The sequence below is a fragment of the Scyliorhinus torazame genome, chromosome 15 (assembly GCF_047496885.1).
Source record: "Scyliorhinus torazame isolate Kashiwa2021f chromosome 15, sScyTor2.1, whole genome shotgun sequence".
Lineage (NCBI taxonomy): Eukaryota > Metazoa > Chordata > Chondrichthyes > Carcharhiniformes > Scyliorhinidae > Scyliorhinus > Scyliorhinus torazame.
The window spans coordinates 81,973,626-81,993,175 of record NC_092721.1 but is presented as its reverse complement, the minus strand read 5'-3'; the positions used below and the strand labels follow the sequence as shown (position 1 = coordinate 81,993,175).

Below are 19,550 nucleotides of genomic sequence, written 5' to 3'. Positions count from 1 at the left end.
AGGGGAGAAGAAGCAAGGATGTCTACATCTTCAGCACTCAAGCTGTAACTGGTCTCCATGTGTATGTTCTCGTTGATTGTCCTTTTCCGCCTCCAGTTACAGAAGGGAGTGTGGTATGCCTGGTGAGATATAATAATACACTGTAGTTGTGGTCAATTAGAGTGTCTATACCTCTCTCAGATTGGAGATCAGGAGCAGTTTAAACAAAATTAACATCTACCTAAAAGCCCAAAGACTGGTCATTTGCAATATGGCTTTAAAATGATTTTTTCAACACCTATCAAGAAAAATGGACATATGAATCAGTATTGCTTAGCAACTGGAACACTGTTCAGAGGCCCAGGTTACATTGAAGCATTTACCTAACATTATTTTCCTAAATAAATAATGAGTCTGGCTAAAGCCAATGTGTCAGCACTAGTGTCAAATATTCTGTTGGATGGTGTGCTGAAATAAGCCTGCAGTGCTTAAGTACTGGCTAATCTGTGTTATTTCCACTTGAAACCGATTCCCAATTCATTTTTTCCAATTAAGGGGCAATTTAGCTTGGCCAATCCACCTACCCTGCACATCTTTGGGTTGTGGGGGTGAAACCCACGCAAACACGGGGAGAATGTGCAAACTCCACCCGGACAGTGACCCAGGGCCGGGATCGAACGTGGGACCTCAGCGCCTTGAGACGGCAGTGCTAACCACTGCACCTTCGTGCTGCCCAATTCCCGTCAAATTGAACAATGTTAGTGAATGACTGACGTGTCACATAACCAAGATCTATACCTGTAGGTGATATTATGCTTTTCAAACGTTGGTTGATCTGGACCAATGTTGGAGTCTTTTCTCATAGCCATAACACATAGAGGACCTTCTTGTGGACCTATTGCTCCAACGACCGGGTCTACTTTAAGATGATAAGTTTTCTGCGCATCCTAGATGCAAGATAAGAGTTTAATTTTAGGTGATAATATTTCATTCTCTAATTTTTTTATTATCATTACGAGTTGAAATTCCTTTTTAAATGAAGAACAAAAAAATGCCTATTTTTTACCCAGAATTGCCAATCCAATGACTTAAATCACAAAAACAAAAGTTGTGTTTTGAGACTGCAATTTTGTTGGTGGGTTCTTATTTAGGCGAAACAGTCATTTTTCATCTTTCATTCAAAGAGAAGCTTCTTCCTAATCTTTGTATCATCCAAATATATACACTTGATAGTTTTAAATGATTTCAAAGTTTTTAAATATCGTAGTATTTTCACTGTAGCAATTCATTTTCAAAACCTTTTGGGGCTGGATTCCCGCTCCCCGATGCCGAAATTGCGTTCGGCGACGGAGCGGAGAATCCGTTTTGGCGCTGAAAACGGGAGCGGCGACGGTCTTTCAATTCTCTGCCCCTGAAAATCGGCGTACTCATGGAGTACGCCGCGCCGAGTATCCACTGCCGCAGGCCATTGCCTGAGGCCCGCCCCACGATGGCTCCGTTGCTGACCGGCTGAATTCCTGACGGCATGGCTTACATGTGCTCACACCATCCGGGATCCTCATGTGGCGGCTGCGGACTCAGTCCGGGGCCGCTACAGTCGGGGGCGGGCCGGGGGGCTTCATTCGGGACTGGGGGCAATGTGAGCAGGCGGTCCGGGGTGTGCAAACGGCCAATGCGGGGCACTACTTTGGTGGTCCATTCCATGGGCTGAGTCTCCGCCATGGAGCTCACGCAGCCGCTGCAGGCCGCTGCCATGCGCATGCATGGCCTCTGAACCACAAGTGCTGGGGGGCGTATCAATAGCTAGAGCGGCAAACTCCACACCAGCTCCCTGTTAGCCCCCAACAAAACGGGGAATCTGTGGCCTTTTGACACCAGTTTTCCTGGTGTAAAAGACCGCAGTTTTCACGATGGCATGGGGACTTAGTCTCCAAAACTGAGAATCCAGCCCATGATCTCTCAATAAAACTCTCCTGAAATAAAATCCAAATACATATAAGGAGGATGTGTATTCCCCGGGAGCAGGTTCCAGTGCTGGCTGTTCCCACTGCAATCCTGCCAGTATTCTCCACTGATATGGGCACACACAACCGTGCATCCTCCAAGAACACATTGAATTGGCACTATGTTGGTGTCACACAGCCCAACCAGCTGGTTTGATGTCAGGGTAACACATTAGAACAATGCAGGCCTTAGCAACATCTATGTAGTTCACTTTTTGGAAAAGAGAGTGTGGAGCAGTATGATGGTTGGGGAGTAGGTGTGCACATGAAAGACATGTATCAGGAATGGGGGCCTCCGAGTCTACAGCACAGTTTAGTAGATTGGCCAGAGACAATTGAGCATAGGCTCTGCACTATACCCCCTGTGACATTGTAACCACAGTTCTCCATACTCCTTGAGAGTTTCAGGACACTTTCTGGGAAGCCAGGCAATGAACACATCATTGCAGCGTGCATGCATATTTGGTATTTTCTTGTATGTTACCCCATCTGTCCTTCATGTTCTCGGCAACTTCAGCTTGTTGAAACATAAAAGATCCAGAAGGCTCTTGATTGGGTGGATGTGGAGACAATGTTTTCTCCTGTGGGAGAATCTAGAAATCGGGATCACTGTTTAAAAATAAGCGGTCACTCTTTTAGAACAGAGATGAGATTTTTTTACTCTCAGAGGGTTGTAAGGATCTGCAACTCTCTTCCTCAAAAAACAGAGGAGGCATATTTGAATATTTTTTAGGCAGAGGTAAGTGAATTTTTGATAAGCAAGGGTGAAAGGTTATTGAGGTAGGCAGGAATGTGGACTTGAGGTTGAAATCAGATTAGCCATGATCGACTTGAATGGGGCCCAAGGGATTGGGTGACCTGCTCCTGCTGGTAATTCATGCATTGATATGGTGCAGGCCTACATAACAAGCACCATCATGCAATGAACAATCTCCTTCGCAGAGCTCAGGAAATGAGAGTGTACTTGTCCCATCATGGGCTCTTCCCTGTTCCATTCTTTTGTATAGCACTCTGCCCTCTCAGAGCGCGAAGAGCATGTCAGTGATTATGTGGCATTGTATTTAGGTGTTGTCATAATATACACCAGTATATCATGGTGCAGACACACACACACTGATGGACACACAGCAAGACCAATCAACACACACAACACCGCAGCCAATCACCAGTTAGAGCAGACTCACTATAAAGTCAGGGGGCATCAGAGTTCCCGTTCATTCGGGATGCAGCCTCCTACAAGGACAGAGCTTACAGCTTACAGCACAGGTCCTCGCCATGTGCTGAGTGCATAGACTGGTTCGGACAGGCATAGGTCTTTAGTTTAATCTAACATCGTGTTAACCCACAGTGAAAGTATGTTCAACAGTTTCTAACTTAATAAAATTGTGTTGCACTATTTTAAGTGTTGGTGGCCTGTATGTGTTCCACGGATCCAGAACACCCAACACATCAGGTGCTGATCGCACTTTAGATGAAAACTAGGAGGAAGTGGGGGCAGCGATAGTTGGGTGTGCAGTTGACAGCATTGATAAGTTTGTGAAGCGGGGAACTATCTGGATGTTAGGCCTGATCCCTGAGTGTCAGACCATCCGTGAAGTGCGTGATGGGCTATTTTGTGTTGAACAGTGTGTGAGGTCGGTGTGTGGTGAGGAAGAGATGTCGTACAAAGAAACATTTATTAACACTGACCCACCCTGGTGGGAGACTGACTCAGGGCGATTCCTGAGGGGTTCCTGGCTCCCTGCAGAACTGTTGCCTCACTTGCACCAATAATGGGCGGGATTCTCCGCCGGCGGGATTCTCCGTTTTGCCGGCGCCCGGGGGTTTCCCGACGGCGTGGGGCTGCCCCACAACGGGGAACCCCATTGACCGGCTAGCGTAACGGAGAATCCCAACGGCGGGTCGAACAGAAATGTGGCGCGGCGGGACGGAGAATCCAGGCCAATGTCTCCAGTTCTGTGTCCATCACTATGGACCCTCTGTCTGGTCTAGAATTCAGTTTCCCCAAATTTCCATTGCAGCGGGCTTTATGTCAGCTTCCCTTAAGAGACAGCCAGCTTCGAAGAAGAAACTGTGCAATGTCATCCATCTGAGGCATTGTTCACTATGCTGGGCTCACCTGTTGCAATTGGAACAAAGATCAGATTTAGACCAGTTGGCACCACAATCATTCAGATACGTTGGCTGCATGAATTCCGTGTCCTACCCACATTAACCTTTACGGTTTCTCATGAATCGTGAGCCCCATGCATAAGAATTGGAACAGATGTATTTCTATCCTGAACACTGTAACTGTCGATTGCTTCTTCTTTCTCGGCACTGTACGTTACTCTTACTGGTGATGCAATTGATGATTTATTTTCTGGTCCTTTTTTGATGATCTCCAAGTCTGTCTCCAAGCATGTATTTTTCAGCATATATGTCCTTCATTCATTGTCTATATTTAATTTTGTTGATAATTTCTGTGTATTTCAGCTTCCTTTAGATTGCCAACACTTGGAGTTTCCAATCTCTGAAATGTTTCAATTCTTACTTCCTCATCTGTTCTGAGGCTAAAAATGAGACAACAATAAATGCATGGTTCTGAATGGCTGATCCTCCTTTATCTCCTTTGCACAGAGATCATGGGCTGGATTCTCCGATTTGAGGCTATGTCCGGAGGAAGCGTTTAGTTTTATGATTGAAAAGTCGGCGCCTCCCCCGCACCCATGCTTCGTCCGGTGGGGGACTAGCAGCCACATCACGTAAAACCCCCGGCGTTCCCGACAGAAAGGACCGGAGAATTGCTGGGTCCGTGGCTGCGCACGCGCACGCCGACGACCTGCAGCGGCCGCGCTGTACAACATGGCGACGGCCGCCCGCGGGCTCGGCCTGCCAGATGGTGCCCCCCTGTAGACCCCCCTTGCCATCCCGACCAGTCCCCCCAGCCCCCGCCGAAGCCCCCCTGGCCAGCAGAACAGCTCCCACTTCGACTGTAGCGGCGCTGGACACAGTCCGCAGCCGCCACGCGAGGTTGACGTAAACTCAGAGCACAAGTGATCCACGCCGTTCGGGAAGTTGGCCCATTGGGGGCGGAGAATCGGTGGAGGGCCTTCAGGTGATGTCCTGAGGTCGTACCAATGGCGTGCGGAGTACTCACTGATTAAGCCATTTTGGAGGGGCGGAGCATCCAAAAACAGGCGGCGCCCCCGATTTCGGCGTCAAAAGGGATTCTCCGCCCGATCGGCGAATGCGATTTTGATGTCAGCAAGCGGAGAATCCCGACCCATGCCTTTGTTGTTAGCTCGTGACATACATAATTGTACCTTAATAGTGAAACATTAATGAGGGCCCTGCCTGCCTTGACGGGCTGCTCTCAGGCTACTAGAAGCACGGAAGTGAAAATGGTAGCAGCACAGCAGGAAGAACCAAAGGTATTTTAAAGAGCTCTTCACCCAACCTCCCATTGCAGGAAAAGTACAACTCAGTATGTATCGATGTTGAACATATTTATGATTCACTCCACAGAACAATCAGAACAATTCTTTTTCTAAGTCTGTTGAATTTACTGTAAATCTACACTTCGCAGATGGAAAACCAAATAAATACTCAGCCATCCAATGTTGAGATTCCGAAAGTATTTGAACTGAATTTTGTACCACATTTAAATTATTGACACTGTCAATAAAAAAGTAATTTGAAATGCACGCCAGTAACATCATTGGCTATATATTAAGTTTGGTGACAATATGTGGGCAGCACAGTAGCACAGTGGTTAGCACTGTTGCTTTACTGCTCCAGGGTCCCGGGTTCAATTCCCGGCTTGGGTCACTGTCTGTGCGGAGTCTGCACGTTCTCAGTGTCCAAAAGAAAAAAGTTATGTGGGGCTCCTGAGTTATGGGGATAGGGTGGAGGTCTGGGCTCTAGTCAGGTGCTCTTTCCAAGGGCCGGTGCAGGCTCGATGAGCCGAATTGGCTCCTTCTGCACTGTAAATTCTATGATTCTATGAATATGAACAAATGATTATTGCTTTCAGGCACTGCTCCTCACTCTACAATTTAAATGGAAGAATTTCCCCCGAAGATAAACTGGTGAATTTTTAGCTTTATGGTAATAAGAGAATAAAAAAATCTCCTTTCATTAAAATACTTTTGAAGTGTTCCCTTTCTTTTAAAGTAATGACCAGCCTATAAATAAGAACACACAATTTTTGCTGCGCAAAATGCTTCAATTAATGAGAAAAATCATTAGCCAATCACGTGGTATCTGCGATAATAGGAGAGAGGCCGAAATATAAGGGAGTAGTGGGGGCTTCAGTTAACTTGTTAAAACATTTTCCAAAATTAAACAGAGGAACATAGGAGCAGAAGTAGGCCATTCGGCCCTTCAAGCCTGCTCCGCCATTCAAAAAGATAGTGGCCGGGATTCTCCTCCACCACAGGCATGGCCCATTCCGCCCCCAACCCCCATCACAGGTCTCGCCCACTCCCCCCCCCCCCCACCCCCACCACAGGTCTCACCCACTCCCCCCACCCCCACCACAGGCATCGCCCATTCCGCCCCCCAACCCCCATCACAGGTCTCGCCCACTCCTCCCCCCCCCACCCCCACCACAGGCATCGCCCATTCTGTCCCCCAATCCCCATCACAGGTCTCGCCCACTCCCCCCCCCCCACCCCCACCACAGGCATCACCCATTCCGCCCCCCCACCCCCACCACAGGTCTTGCCCACTCCCCCTCCCCCCACCACAGCAATTGCCCATTCCGCCCCACAACCCCCATCACAGGCATCGCCCATTCCGCCCCACAACCCCCATCACACGCATCGCCCACTCCCCCCCCACCCCTACCACAGGCATCGTCCATTCCGCCCCCCAACCCCCATCACAGGCATCGCCCATTCCGCCCCACAACCCCTATCACAGGCATCGCCCATTCCGCCCCACAACCCCCATCACAGGCATCGCCCATTCCGCCCCACAACCCCCATCACACGCATCGCCCACTCCCCCCCCACCCCTACCACAGGCATCGTCCATTCCGCCCCCCAACCCCCATCACAGGCATCGCCCATTCCGCCCCACAACCCCTATCACAGGCATCGCCCATTCCGCCCCACAACCCCCATCACAGGCATCACCAATCCCTCCCCCAACCCCCTTCACAGACATCACCAACTATCCCCCATATACCCTCATCACAGGTATCGCGCACTCCCCAATCCACCCCCATCACAGGTATCGCCCACTCCCTCCCACCTCCATCAGAGGCATCTCCCACTCCCCCCTGACCCCCACCACAGACAATCGCCCACTCACTTCTCAACCTCCACCACAGACATCGCCCACCCCCCCCGACCCCCACCACAGACATCCCCCACTCCCCCCCGACCCCCACCACAGACATCGCCCACCCCCCGACCCCCACCACAGACATCGCCCACCCCCCCGACCCCCACCACAGACATCGCCCACTCCCCCCCGACCCCCACCACAGACATCGCCCACCCCCCGACCCCCACCACAGACATCGCCCACTCCCCCCTGACCCCCACCACAGACATCGCCCACCCCCCCTACCCCCACCACAGACATCGCCCACTCCCTCCCGACCCCCACCACAGACATCGCCCACCCCCCCGACCCCCACCACAGACATCGCCCACTCCCCCCTGACCCCCACCACAGACATCGCCCACCCCCCCTACCCCCACCACAGACATCACCCACTCCCCCCCGACCCCCACCACAGACATCGCCCACCCCCCGACCCCCACCACAGACATCGCCCACCCCCCGACCCCCACCACAGACATCGCCCACCCCCCCTACCCCCACCACAGACATCGCCCACTCCCCCCTGACCCCCACCACAGACATCGCCCACTCCCCCCTGACCCCCACCACAGACATCGCCCACTCCCTTCTCAACCCTCACCACACAGATCGCCTACTCCCCTCTCAACTCTCACCACACAGATCGCCTACTCCCCCCTGACCCCCATCACAGGTATCGCCCACTCCCCCCTGACCCCAACCACAGGCATTGCCCCCTCCCCTCTCAACCCTCACCACACGTTTCGCCCACTCTCCCCTGACCCCCATCACAGGTATGGCCCACTCCCCAATCCACCCCCATCACAGGTATCGCCCATTCCCTCCCACCCCCATCACAGGTATCGCCCACTCCCTCCCACCCCCATCACAGGCATCTCCCACTCCTCTCCCCACCCCCATCACAGGTATTGCCCACTCCCTCCCACCCCCAACACAGGTATCGCCCACTCCCTCCCACCCCCATCACAGGTATCGCCCACTCCCTCCCACCTCCATCACAGGCATCTCCCACTCCTCTCCCCACCCCCATCACAGGTATCGCCCACTCCCCAATCCACCCCCATCACAGGTATCGCCCATTCCCTCCCACCCCATCACAGGTATCGCCCACTCCCCAATCCACCCCCATCACAGGCATCTCCCACTCCCCAATCCACCCCCATCACAGGCATCTCCCACTCCTCTCCCAACCCCCATCACAGGTATCGCCCACTCCCTCCCACCCCCATCACAGGTATCGCCCACTCCCTCCCACCCCCATCACTGGTATCGCCCACTCCCTCCCACCCCCATCACAGGTATCGCCCACTCCCCAATCCACCCCCATCACAGGCATCTCCCACTCCTCTCCCCACCTCCATCACAGGTATCCCCCACTCCCTCCCACCCCCATCACAGGTATCGCCCACTCCCCCATCACAGCTATTGGCCTCCCCACCCCACCCCACCACACTTAAGTGGAACCTCGAAATAGTGTTCCCCTGAGGATCCCAAGGTGGCACTGCCAGGTTATCAGGAAGCAGGGGCAAAATTCTCCCCCAACGGCGCGATGTCCGCCGACTGGCGCCAAAAACGGCGCCAATCAGTTGGGTATCGCGCCGGCCCAAAGGTGCGGAATGCTCCGCATCTTTGGGGGCCGAGCACCAACATTAAGGGGCTAGGCCGACGCCGGAGGGATTTTCGCCCCGCCAGCTGGCGGAAATGGCGTTTGTTGCCCCGCCAGCTGGCGCGGAAATGCGGCGCATGCGCGGGAGTGTCAGCGGCCGCCGACAGTTTCCCACGCATGCGCAGTGGGGAGAGTCTCTTCCGCCTCCGCCATGGTGGAGGCCGTGGCGGAGGCGGAAGGGAAAGACTGCCCCCACGGCACAGGCCCGCCCACGGATCGGTGGGCCCCGATCGCGGGCCAGGCCACCGTGGGGGCACCCCCCGGGCCAGATCACCCCGCGCACCCCCCCAGGACCCCGGAGCCCGCCCACGCCGCCTGGTCCCGCCGGTAAATACCAGCTTTGATTTACGCCGGCGGGACAGGCAATTTCTGGGCGGGACTTCGGCCCATCCGGGCCGGAGAATTGAGCAGGAGGTCCCGCCAACCGGCGCGGCCCGATTCCCGCCCCCGCCCAATCTCCGGTACCGGGATTCACGGCGGCCAACGGCCATTCTCCGACCCGGCGGGGGGTCGGAGAATGACGCCCCTGATCCCTCACTACCCATGGGCTATACTTATTTGTGCACTATTGGCATCATCATCGTGACTGGTTCATTTTTGAAAACCAGCAGTGATTTACGCCGGCATGACAGCACGCCAGCTGGGTGGGACGATACAAAGAGGGTGAAAGTAGTGCCATTAAGCCTGCTAATGATCTTTTAATTTATTATAATCAATACAAATCAGACTCGCACCTTTCCTGGGCATGAACCTGATCCTGTCGTCAGAGGGGGCGGGGTATATCAGGTTCTGAAATCTTTCTGGCGTAAATCCTGTTTTTGGTCTCTTGCGATATTAACCGTCCGTTAAGAGATTTATATCTGTGGCGAGTGTGGCTGTTTAATCGTAGCCTCTGTTTCCACAGCCTCTTGAGGAAGGGTGTTCCAAAAACTCACTGCCCTCCCAGAGAAAAAAACATTCTTCTCATATCTGTCTCAAAGAACGACCCCTCATTTTTAAACAGAGACCCCCTAGTCCAGATTCTCCCACAAGAGGAAACATCCTTTCTACATCCACCCTGTCAAGCCCCCTCAGGATATGCTTTGATCATGTCGGCTCTTACTTTTCTAGACTCAGGTTCCTGGTATGAGTCTTGTTAATGTTCTCTGAACTGCTTCCAATGCGTTTACATCCTTCCTTAAATAAGGAGGACAATACTGTACACATTACTGCAGAATTAGTCTCACCAGTGTATGACTGCAGTATAATCTCCCTACTTTTATATTCAATTCCCTTCACAATAAATGACAACATTCTATTAGCTTTCCTAATTACTTGCTGTATCTACATACTAATCTTCTGTGACTCATCCTACCAACCAGAAAAACACCCATATATGGCTGCCCATGTTCCTGCTCGCAAGCCAATCTTTCATCCACGCCACAATAGTCTCTGATATAGCACCTCATCAAGTTCCTTTTGGAAATCGAAGTACAACTTACCTTTTTACCAATCTCAGTATCATCAGCCAATTTAGCTACCATAAATTTGGTCCCTTTATCTAAACCATTAATATAGATTGTTAGCTGAGGCTCCAGTACTGATTCCTCCGGAACTCAAGACTTTCAATCCTGTTCTCTGCATCCTGTTATCTAAGCAATCTTTTAGCCATACTAATATGTTACTCCTTACCATGTTCTCTAATCTTGTGTAGTGACCCTCAAAATCACCACGTCTACAGGTTGCACTTTACCCGCTTTGCTTGTTACATCCTCAAAACAACTGTCCTAAATTAGATAAACATGATTTTTCTTTCACACTCATGTTGTCTGCCTGATTTCCAAATATCCTGCTAAACCTCTTATGAATTGGGGAATTTCCCTGTGACAGATAATGGGCGAAATTCTCCGGAAACGGCGCAATGTCCGCCGACTGGCGCCCAAAACGGCGCAAATCAGGCCGGCATCGCGCCACCCCAAAGGTGCGGAATGCTCCGCATCTTTGGGGGCTGAGCCCCAACCTTAAGGGGCTAGGTCGGCGCCGGACGTATTTCCGCCCCGCCAGCTGGCGGAAAAGGCCTTTGGTGCCCCGCCAGCTGGCGCGGAAATGACATCTCCGGGCGGCGCATGCGCAGGAGTGTCAGCGGCCGCTGACGGCATTCCTGCGCATGCGCATTGGAAGGAGTCTCTTCTGCCTCCGCCATGGTGGAGACCGTGGTGAAGGCGGAAGGGAAAGAGTACCCCCACGGCACAGGCCCGCCCGCGGGTCGGTGGGCCCCGATCGCGGGCCAGGCCACCGTGGGGGCACCCCCCGGGGCCAGATCGCTCCGCGCCCCCCCCAGGACCCCGGAGCCCACCCGCGCCGCCTTGTCCCGCCGGTAAGGTAGGTGGTTTAATTTACGCCGGCGGGACAGGCATTTTAGCGGCGGGACATTGGCCCATCCGGGCCGGAGAATCGCGCGGGGGGGGCCCGCCAACCGGCGCGGCGCGATTCCCGCCCCCGCCAAATCTCCGGTGCCGGAGACTTTGGCAACCGGCGGGGGTGGGATTCACGCCAGCCCCCGGCAATTCTCCAACCCGGCGGGGGGTCGGAGAATCTCGCCCAAGAGGTTAATTGGTCTCTTTCTTTCGACTTAGTCTCCCTTCATTCTTGAACAAAGTTGTTACATTAGCTATTTTCTAATCCATTGGGACACTGCCAGAATCCAAGGAATTTGGGGGTTTGGAAGATTATACCCAATACACCTACTATCCAGACTCAAAATGTTAGCTCCTTTTGCTCTCCACAAATGCTGTCAGACTTGCTGAGATTTTCCAGCATTTTCTGTTTTTTGCATCTACTATCTCTGGAGCTACTTCTTTTCATAACCAAAGATGCAGGATATCAGCTCTTGGGGACTTGTCAGCTTTAATAGTTGTCAGGTTTAATAGTTTTCCCATTTCCCCAGCACCTTTTCCCCGGCGATGGTGATTGTATTACATTCCTTCCTCCCATTCATCTTTTGATTTTCAAGTACCTTTGGGAAGTTTTCGAAATCTTCTATAGTACTGCACCCCTTCAAACAAACACAAAATTCTATGATGCTAGGATCGCTGTCACCTTAAGGTTTCTTTACCATGAGGTTATTGACTGACCCCCTGTCTCATTGCTCATTACCAGGTTTAGAATAGCCTGCTCCCTGGTTGGCTCTAGCACATACTGCTCTCAGAAAGTATCCCACATATACAATTAACTAATTTTCCTGGCTACCTTTACCAATTGGATTTTCCCAATCTACGTGTAGATTGGTAATCAGCGAGGTGCATAGCCGCATGGATGCTTTGCATGCTGCAGCAATGGCTGTCTGTTCCTGGCCACCCTGACCCCACGGCACTCCTCCGAGCCGCTGCCTGCTACTTCCCCGGCCCTGGCAGATGCCACCCGGCCAGTGGCACAACTGCTGATTATTGCAGGACCTTCTTACAAACTCCATTAATTTCTTCCCACACACTCTGTCCTAAAGTATAACCCCTGTCAGGTAGCTGACAGACCACCCGCAAAGTGACCTCTTACCTTTCTTGTTTCTTATCTCTACTCAAAGTCATTCTACATCTTGCTCTTTCCAGCTAAGCCCATCTGCCACTACTACACTAATGTCATTCTCAAACAACAGAGGGCAGCGCGGTAGCATTGTGGACAGCACAATTGCTTCGCAGCTCCAGGGTCCCAGGTTCGATTCTGGCTTGGGTCACTGTCTGTGCGGGGTCTGCACATCCTCCCCGTGTGTGCGTGGGTTTCCTCCGGGTGCTCCGGTTTCCTCCCACAGTCTAAAGATGTGCAGGTTCGGTGGATTGGCCATGATAAATTGCCCTTAGTGTTGGGTGGGGTTACTGGGTTATGGGGATAGGGTGGAGGTGTTAATCTTGGGTAGGGTGCTCTTTCCAAGAGCCGGTGCAGACTCGATGGGCCGAATGGCCTCCTTCTGCACTGTAAATTCTATGATCTATGAACGGAGCTAACCGACTGCCTTCTCCTAACTTCTTGTCTTTTCTAAATGTCAATAACTTTGCCCGGTCACCCTGATGAAGGAGCTGCACTCCAAAAGCTAGTGATTCGAAACAAATCTGTTGGACTTTAACCTGGTGTTGTAAGACTTCTTACTGTTCTCTGATGGTTGTCAGGTCATGCAGATTTATTTCCACCTCAGTTAATAATTTATCCATTTTCTTACAAATGCTGTGTGCATTCAGATACAAAGGGCAGGATTCTCTGTTGGCTGATGCCAGAATTGGGAGACATGATTGGGCGAAGAGTTCGGCATCAGCCGAAAATCTAGATTGGTGCCGGGTGGCAAATGGAGTGCTATGCTCCCATCCCTCGACAACGGCCTGACTGTGTTCTCCATTGCATGTGGGCATGCAAATTGTACAGTAAAGGACATTGGCAAATCACTAACGGGCCAGATGCGGTATTTTCTGGGCCTTCTGCGATGTTCCAACTCCGCCAGGAGGAATTACCAACGGTGAGGTTCACTTGTGGTAGTCCAAATCAGGAAACAGGTGCTGTGGCTGCTGAGGGTGTGTGAGGTGGTATACAAACTGTGTCAGACATCACTGCAGTGTGCTGACAGTTGTGCCGCTGGCCGGGTGGCATCTGTCAGGTCTTGGAGGGAGTAGCAGGCAGCTAGGAGGAGGGTCGTGGGGTCTAAGTGGTCGGGCACAGATGGCCATTGCCACAGCCTGCAAGGCACACATGCAGCTGAGCACGCAGATGACTGCCAACTGGGAACTTAGGGCCACGGTTCCTATGGGTGCCCCTCCAGGCCAGACCCCTCGCTACCCTCTGGCCCCAGCTGGCCCATCAACAGGATAGGCATGCTCCACTGCAACTAGTGACATCATCTTGACTGGGATCAGGGATGGCATGCTTTGGAATTGCTCGAGTTCTACGTGGCACCGATGCTAGCTGATTAACGAGCTCTGAATCGCTCTGGGACCGGCACCAATTCTGTTGTGGTGGAAGTCCACCGATTCAGTCCCGACACCAACACATAGCGCTGGATTCTCCGTTTCAGTGGCTAAGGTCCGGCTGAAATGGAGAATTTGTGGATGTTTTACGATACTCAACTCGGCGCCGATCCCAGGACCAGTGAAGGGCGAGCAGCGGCGCCGAGTGAAACTGCCGACTCCCATGCCGAAAACAGACAGAGAATGGCCGGGTCCCTAGACGCACATGCGCACAGCGACGACCTGCAGCGGTCGCGCCGTACAACATGGTGACGGCCGTGCGTGGACCCAATCCGCCACCCGCGACACCACAGGCTACCCCCTGGCCGCCCCCCACCAGTAACTGTCGTGTGGCGCGCGACATGATGATGCCATTCTGGAGGGGGCGGAGACTTGAAAACCGGTGTCAAACTGCGCCACCGCCAATTTGGGCATCGGAAGGGATTTTCCGCCCGATCGCCGATTACGATATCAGCATCGGACAGCGGAGAATCCCACCCTGAGCATCTCAAATGGAGAATCTTTTAACTTTGACTTTTTACTGTTTTTGCCATCTCTGGATTTATCTGCTGGTGCACTCTTAAGTGTGTACACTCTATCCGGTGTAGTTGGAGGGGGCTAAGGCCAAGTGGGAGGTGGTGCTGGGGGTGCCATTCGAGGAGGGGTTGTGGTGAGAGATGTTGCAGAGGGTGAATGCCTCAACGTCGTTTGTGAGACCAGGGTTAATACAATTAAAGGTGGTGCACAAGGTGCACCTGACGAGGTCAAGGATGAGCCGGTTGGAGGACACTTGCAATCTGTGTGGAAGGGCCCAGCCAACCATGTACATGTGTTCTGATCCTGTCCAAAGTAGGAGAAATTTGGGGGTTCTTTCTCCAGCACCATGTCGGTGATCTTGCCATGTTTGTGGTGTCAGATCTGCTGGAGCTGCAGACAGGAGTGGGGCCAGATGTTTTAGCCTTCGCCTTGCTGATTACACGCAGGTGGGTCCTGTTGGAGTGGAGGTCAGCTTCTCCTCCCTGTACCTCAGTGTGGCTGTGGGACCTGATGGAGTTTCTGTATCTTGAGAAGATTAAGTTCACCTAGAGGGGGCGATTGACGGGTTCCATAAGAGATGGCGTCTGTTTATTCTTCACTTTAAAGAGTTGCTTACAATCAGCTGCTAAGGGGAAGGAGGGGTTATTGTTCGAGTCATATGTTTATTGGTTGGTAGAATGGGGCAGGACTTCTGTTATCCTTTTTGCTTTGTGTTTTGTTTTATGTATAAAATGTTAAAATGTTAAAAACTGAAGGAAAATATTTTTAAAAAGTTGGTACATTCTGTCCTTACCTTCCGTACTCTGGTTACCTTTACCCAAATCGCTACCCTATTATTGTACTTTGTTGCTACCCTTTGATTTACTACAGCTCTTCTCACAAGATCCCTTGACTTCACTATTTAATTTAAAGTCCTGTTTACTGCACTAGTTCTACAGCTTGCCAGAACACTGGTTCCAGTACAGTGAAGATTGACTATCCCAATGGTACAGTTCCCACTTCCCCAGTACTAAGCCAATGCCCAATAAATTGAAACCCACTTCTCCCATACCAGTCTTTGAGCCATGAATTCATCTCACCTTTCTTATTTATACACTGTCAATTTGATTGTGGCTCAGGTAATAATCCAGAAATTATTACCTTTTGATATTCTGCTTTTTAATTTAGCATATAGCTACTCAATATTCATAAGCAGAACCTCTTTCCTGGTCCTACATATGCCCATTGCTACCAATGTGCACCATGACCTCTGAAGCACCTCACCACTGCAAGTTCCTCTCCAGCCTAGAATAAATGCTCAGAATCCTCCAATGAGCCATCATGGCTCATGCGCTTGGCAGCAGAGAACTGTGTCAATCCCCTGATTGTTTCCTACTACTACTACATTCCTATTAACTCGCCCTAGCTCAATGCCTCTTGAGTTGAAGCTCCTCAAGCTGTTGACACTTACTGTAGCCTTATTTGGACCCCACTGGTGTGCAGAAAGTCCCACATTCTGCAGTCAGAACACAACACATGCCTTGCCATCTTTATTATGTTTGAATCAATTAATTGTTTTCTTAATTGATGATTCTTAAACACTACTCTCAATGAACTGAGCTCAGTGACCAGCTACTATCTTCATACTTGCTTATTTTGACCTGTTTATGAGTCAGCACTACTGGCTTGAGAAACTAGTTCAAAATAGCTCTGTAAGTAACTATTACAGCTGCCTGTCCTATAAGGAGCTCATTTATCTCTGACTAAGATTGTAAGAGACTTAACTTTAACAGTAAATTGCCGTTAAATTCACAAAGCAAACTAGACTAGATTGTAGGGATAGTAAAATTCCCTTACTCACCAAATTCTCAAGTTCACACACTGTGACTGGCTGTACTCAGTAAGAAGCTGCTGTCCAACAGGTCTTTCCGATACAGATTCTGCTGGAAATTCCTTCCCACTATGGTCCCACACATGTGATTAAGAGTTGTAAATTTCTGCGCCATTTCAAGGCATCTAGCCCACGTTTCTAACGGCAGGGTCAATGTTGGAGACATCCACAAATAGGTCAGGGTAGCATATATCTGTCCTCCGAAAGTTTGAAGTTTGGGTAAAAGTAACACACAGCCGGAGCTCAACCTTTGCTGCTGCTTCATTCAGAATGTTCAACCTGACAATTTTCAAGCAACACACAAGCACTTAACTGTGTAGGTGTCTCAAAGCTTGTTATAGGTGTGGTACGTACAATGGATAAATGGTACAACTGAGTATTAAAGCTGCAAAGCTTTACACGGACATTTGGCACTAAATGCAGCAATGGAAAATCCCATAGCCCCCTCAAGCTTCAATATGCCTAATACTTCATATTCCTTAATGTTATTATCGGCAATGTTTCATCAAAAACATGAAAAAGAAAGAGATGGAACAGAACATCAATACGTCCAGAATAATCAACTGCTATTCTGAAGTATCTGAATGAAACAATATTGTTAGATATTTCTGCATTCCCATTGAAATAGTTAACCCGAGTTTGTTACATACCTCAGGATGTCTTGTAGCCATCATCACTGAAGACAATGGAAGTGCAGTGGAAGAAAGGGCTAGTAAACCTATTTTGAGTACGACGATATAGTAGCAGCACATTGCCTCCATTATGGCTGTTCACTGTGGAGAGTGGGTCAGTTCGCTCAGTGGATAGATGGCCAGGATCTGATTCAGAATAACACCAACTGCACAGGTCTGTTTCATATTCCAGCTGAGGTCATCGTGGGACCTTCCGCTGAGCGGAGAAGGCAATAGCAAGTCACCACTGACAAGAGAACAGCTAAGGATAAGCATCAGCAGATACTGAATCATGCACTTACCTTCAGGCAGACCACACATACCATACCAAACAGTGTGGAAATCAACCTGAAGATATAAAGCAGTGTCCATTACCTATCTCTATGAAACACTGGTATATTAATCAACCAAATGACCCTGACCAAAACTTCATACCTCAGAGAAATTATTGCTGAGACATTGGAAAAGTATTTCCTTATGCAGTGATTGTGCTGTTGCTTAACATAATTTCAGTAAAAACAAGGAAGCAAAAACAATAATACAGAAGGAAGTGTACGTCATAAAGCATCAGAGAAACTATTATGTAATGTTCTACAAAAACATGAAGTGACGGTATTTTTCAGCCCAGGACTCTGGGGAGGCAGTGGCGCAATAGCATTGTTGCTAGATTAGTCGCCCAGAAGTAATCCAGAGACCCAGGGTAATGCTCAGGGTTGCTGGGTTCGAATCCAATCATAGCAGATGGTGAAATCTGAATTCAATAAACAATCTGGAATTACGCTGGGAGACTTCCTGTGACGGGGATGCACTTAAAAAGCCGTCCATCAGGCAGCTCTCCTCCCACGAACCTGAAAATAGGTTCTTTTCACCCTAAATAGCCCATTAATACAAAGAAAAAAACATCCCCACACCTCTACCAGCAACAATACGAGGGGAAAATGCCATGGATGGAGGATGTTACTCACAAGAGAATTGAGAGAACATCGGGAAGAGACAAAAACAATATTCAAGCTGCAGTCATGAGTTGGATTACCGAAGCTCTGGCGACCATGCAGGTAGCCCTTGACAAGGGGGAGAGGTGACTGGAAGCTCAGGAAAATATTATTAAAGAGCTGGAAAAAGCTGCAACAGACCAGGATGACCGGATTGTTGCCCGAGAGAAAGAGCTGGCAAGGCTGGTCACGACACAGGGGAGGCTGAAGGGGAAAATCGATGACCAGAAGAACCGGTCAAGAACCTAGGATCATGGGCCTGCCGGAGGGGATCAAGGCAGGATCACCACAGACTAATTGGCCCAAATGCTGGGCAACCTGGTGGGTAGGGACAGCTTCTCCAACCCACCAGAAATAGACAGAGCACACCAGTCGCTCCGCCAAAGCCCAGAGCCGGGGAGCAGCCAAGAGCAATAATTGCCAAAATGGACCGGTACCAAGACCAGGAACAAATCCTCTATTGGGCGAGACAAACTAAGAAGTGTAACTGGGAAGGTCACCGGATTCGGATCTACTAGGACTTTGGGGCTGACCTGGCCAAGAGGCGGGCAGAATTCAATGGGGCGAAAACCGTGCAGTACAAGAGCAGCATAAAGTTTGGGATGCTGTACACAGCTAAGCTCTGGGTCACATTCCAAGGCAGGGAACACTTTTTCTTGGCCCCTGCGACGCGGACAAGTTTGTCCTGGAGAACGGACTCAAGAAATGGCAGCAGGGGCAGCGATGAAGAGTCCATCAGGAGAAGCGTTTACTTTTTGAATGGCCAACTTATACCCCGCCTTGCAGGGCAGAGCTTCCATACAGCTTGACCGATAGGAAAGATAAAATAGCTACCAATGGTGTTCCAGCATTACCAGGTACCGTAATACCTCGACACAGACTACCACACCTCCAAAGCCTGACCCTGAAGTTTGGCGGGCCACTACCCCTCTCACCGTATGTAGCCTCGGAACCCTTAAGGCCGCCCCTCCCTCACCCTTCGCGAACCTCACCTCCGACTGTAAACTCGTCGCCACCAGGAGCAAGCGGTACAGTGCCCAGGACAGGACGTTTATCAAGTCGGGGGTCCAGTGGCTCTTGAGGGAGGGGGATCATCGAGGCCAGTAACAGTCCCTGGAGAGCCCAGGTGGCGGTCGTCAGGACCGGGGGAAAGAACCGGATTGTCGTGGAATACAGTCAGACCATAAATCATTACACGCAACTCGATGCGTACCCCCTTCCCCGCATAGCGGACATGGTTAATCAGATTGCACACTACCGGGTTTTCTCCACGGTAGACCTAAAGTCCGCATACCACCAGCTCCCGATCTGCCCGGAAGACCACCACTACACTGCCTTTGAGGCAGACGGCCGTCTCTTCCACTTCCTCAGGGTCCCCTTCGGCGTCACCAATGGGGTCTCGGTATTCCAAAGAACGATGGACCGAATGGTTGATGAGTTCAGGCTGCGGGCCACGCTCCCGTACTTGGATAACATCACCATCTGCGGCCATGATCAGCAGGACCACAACGCTAACCTTCAGAAGTTCCTCCAAACCGCCCAAGCCCTCAAC

The 19,550-nt window shown here is 50.8% G+C and overlaps 1 protein-coding gene across 1 annotated transcript in view; it reads right to left on the bottom strand.

The window, feature by feature from the left end:
* LOC140391649 (stromelysin-1-like) overlaps nucleotides 1-17,245 on the bottom strand; it is a 75,207-nt gene extending 57,962 nt beyond the window's left edge. The window contains exons 1-2 of the mRNA XM_072476344.1: nucleotides 16,986-17,245; nucleotides 778-926 (exon numbers count right to left, since the gene is read on the bottom strand). Coding sequence (XP_072332445.1) covers nucleotides 778-926; nucleotides 16,986-17,096 — 260 coding nt within the window. The 5' untranslated portion in view covers nucleotides 17,097-17,245. The remainder of the gene's footprint in view (nucleotides 1-777; nucleotides 927-16,985) is intronic.
* Between the last annotated feature and the right edge of the window lie 2,305 nt (nucleotides 17,246-19,550).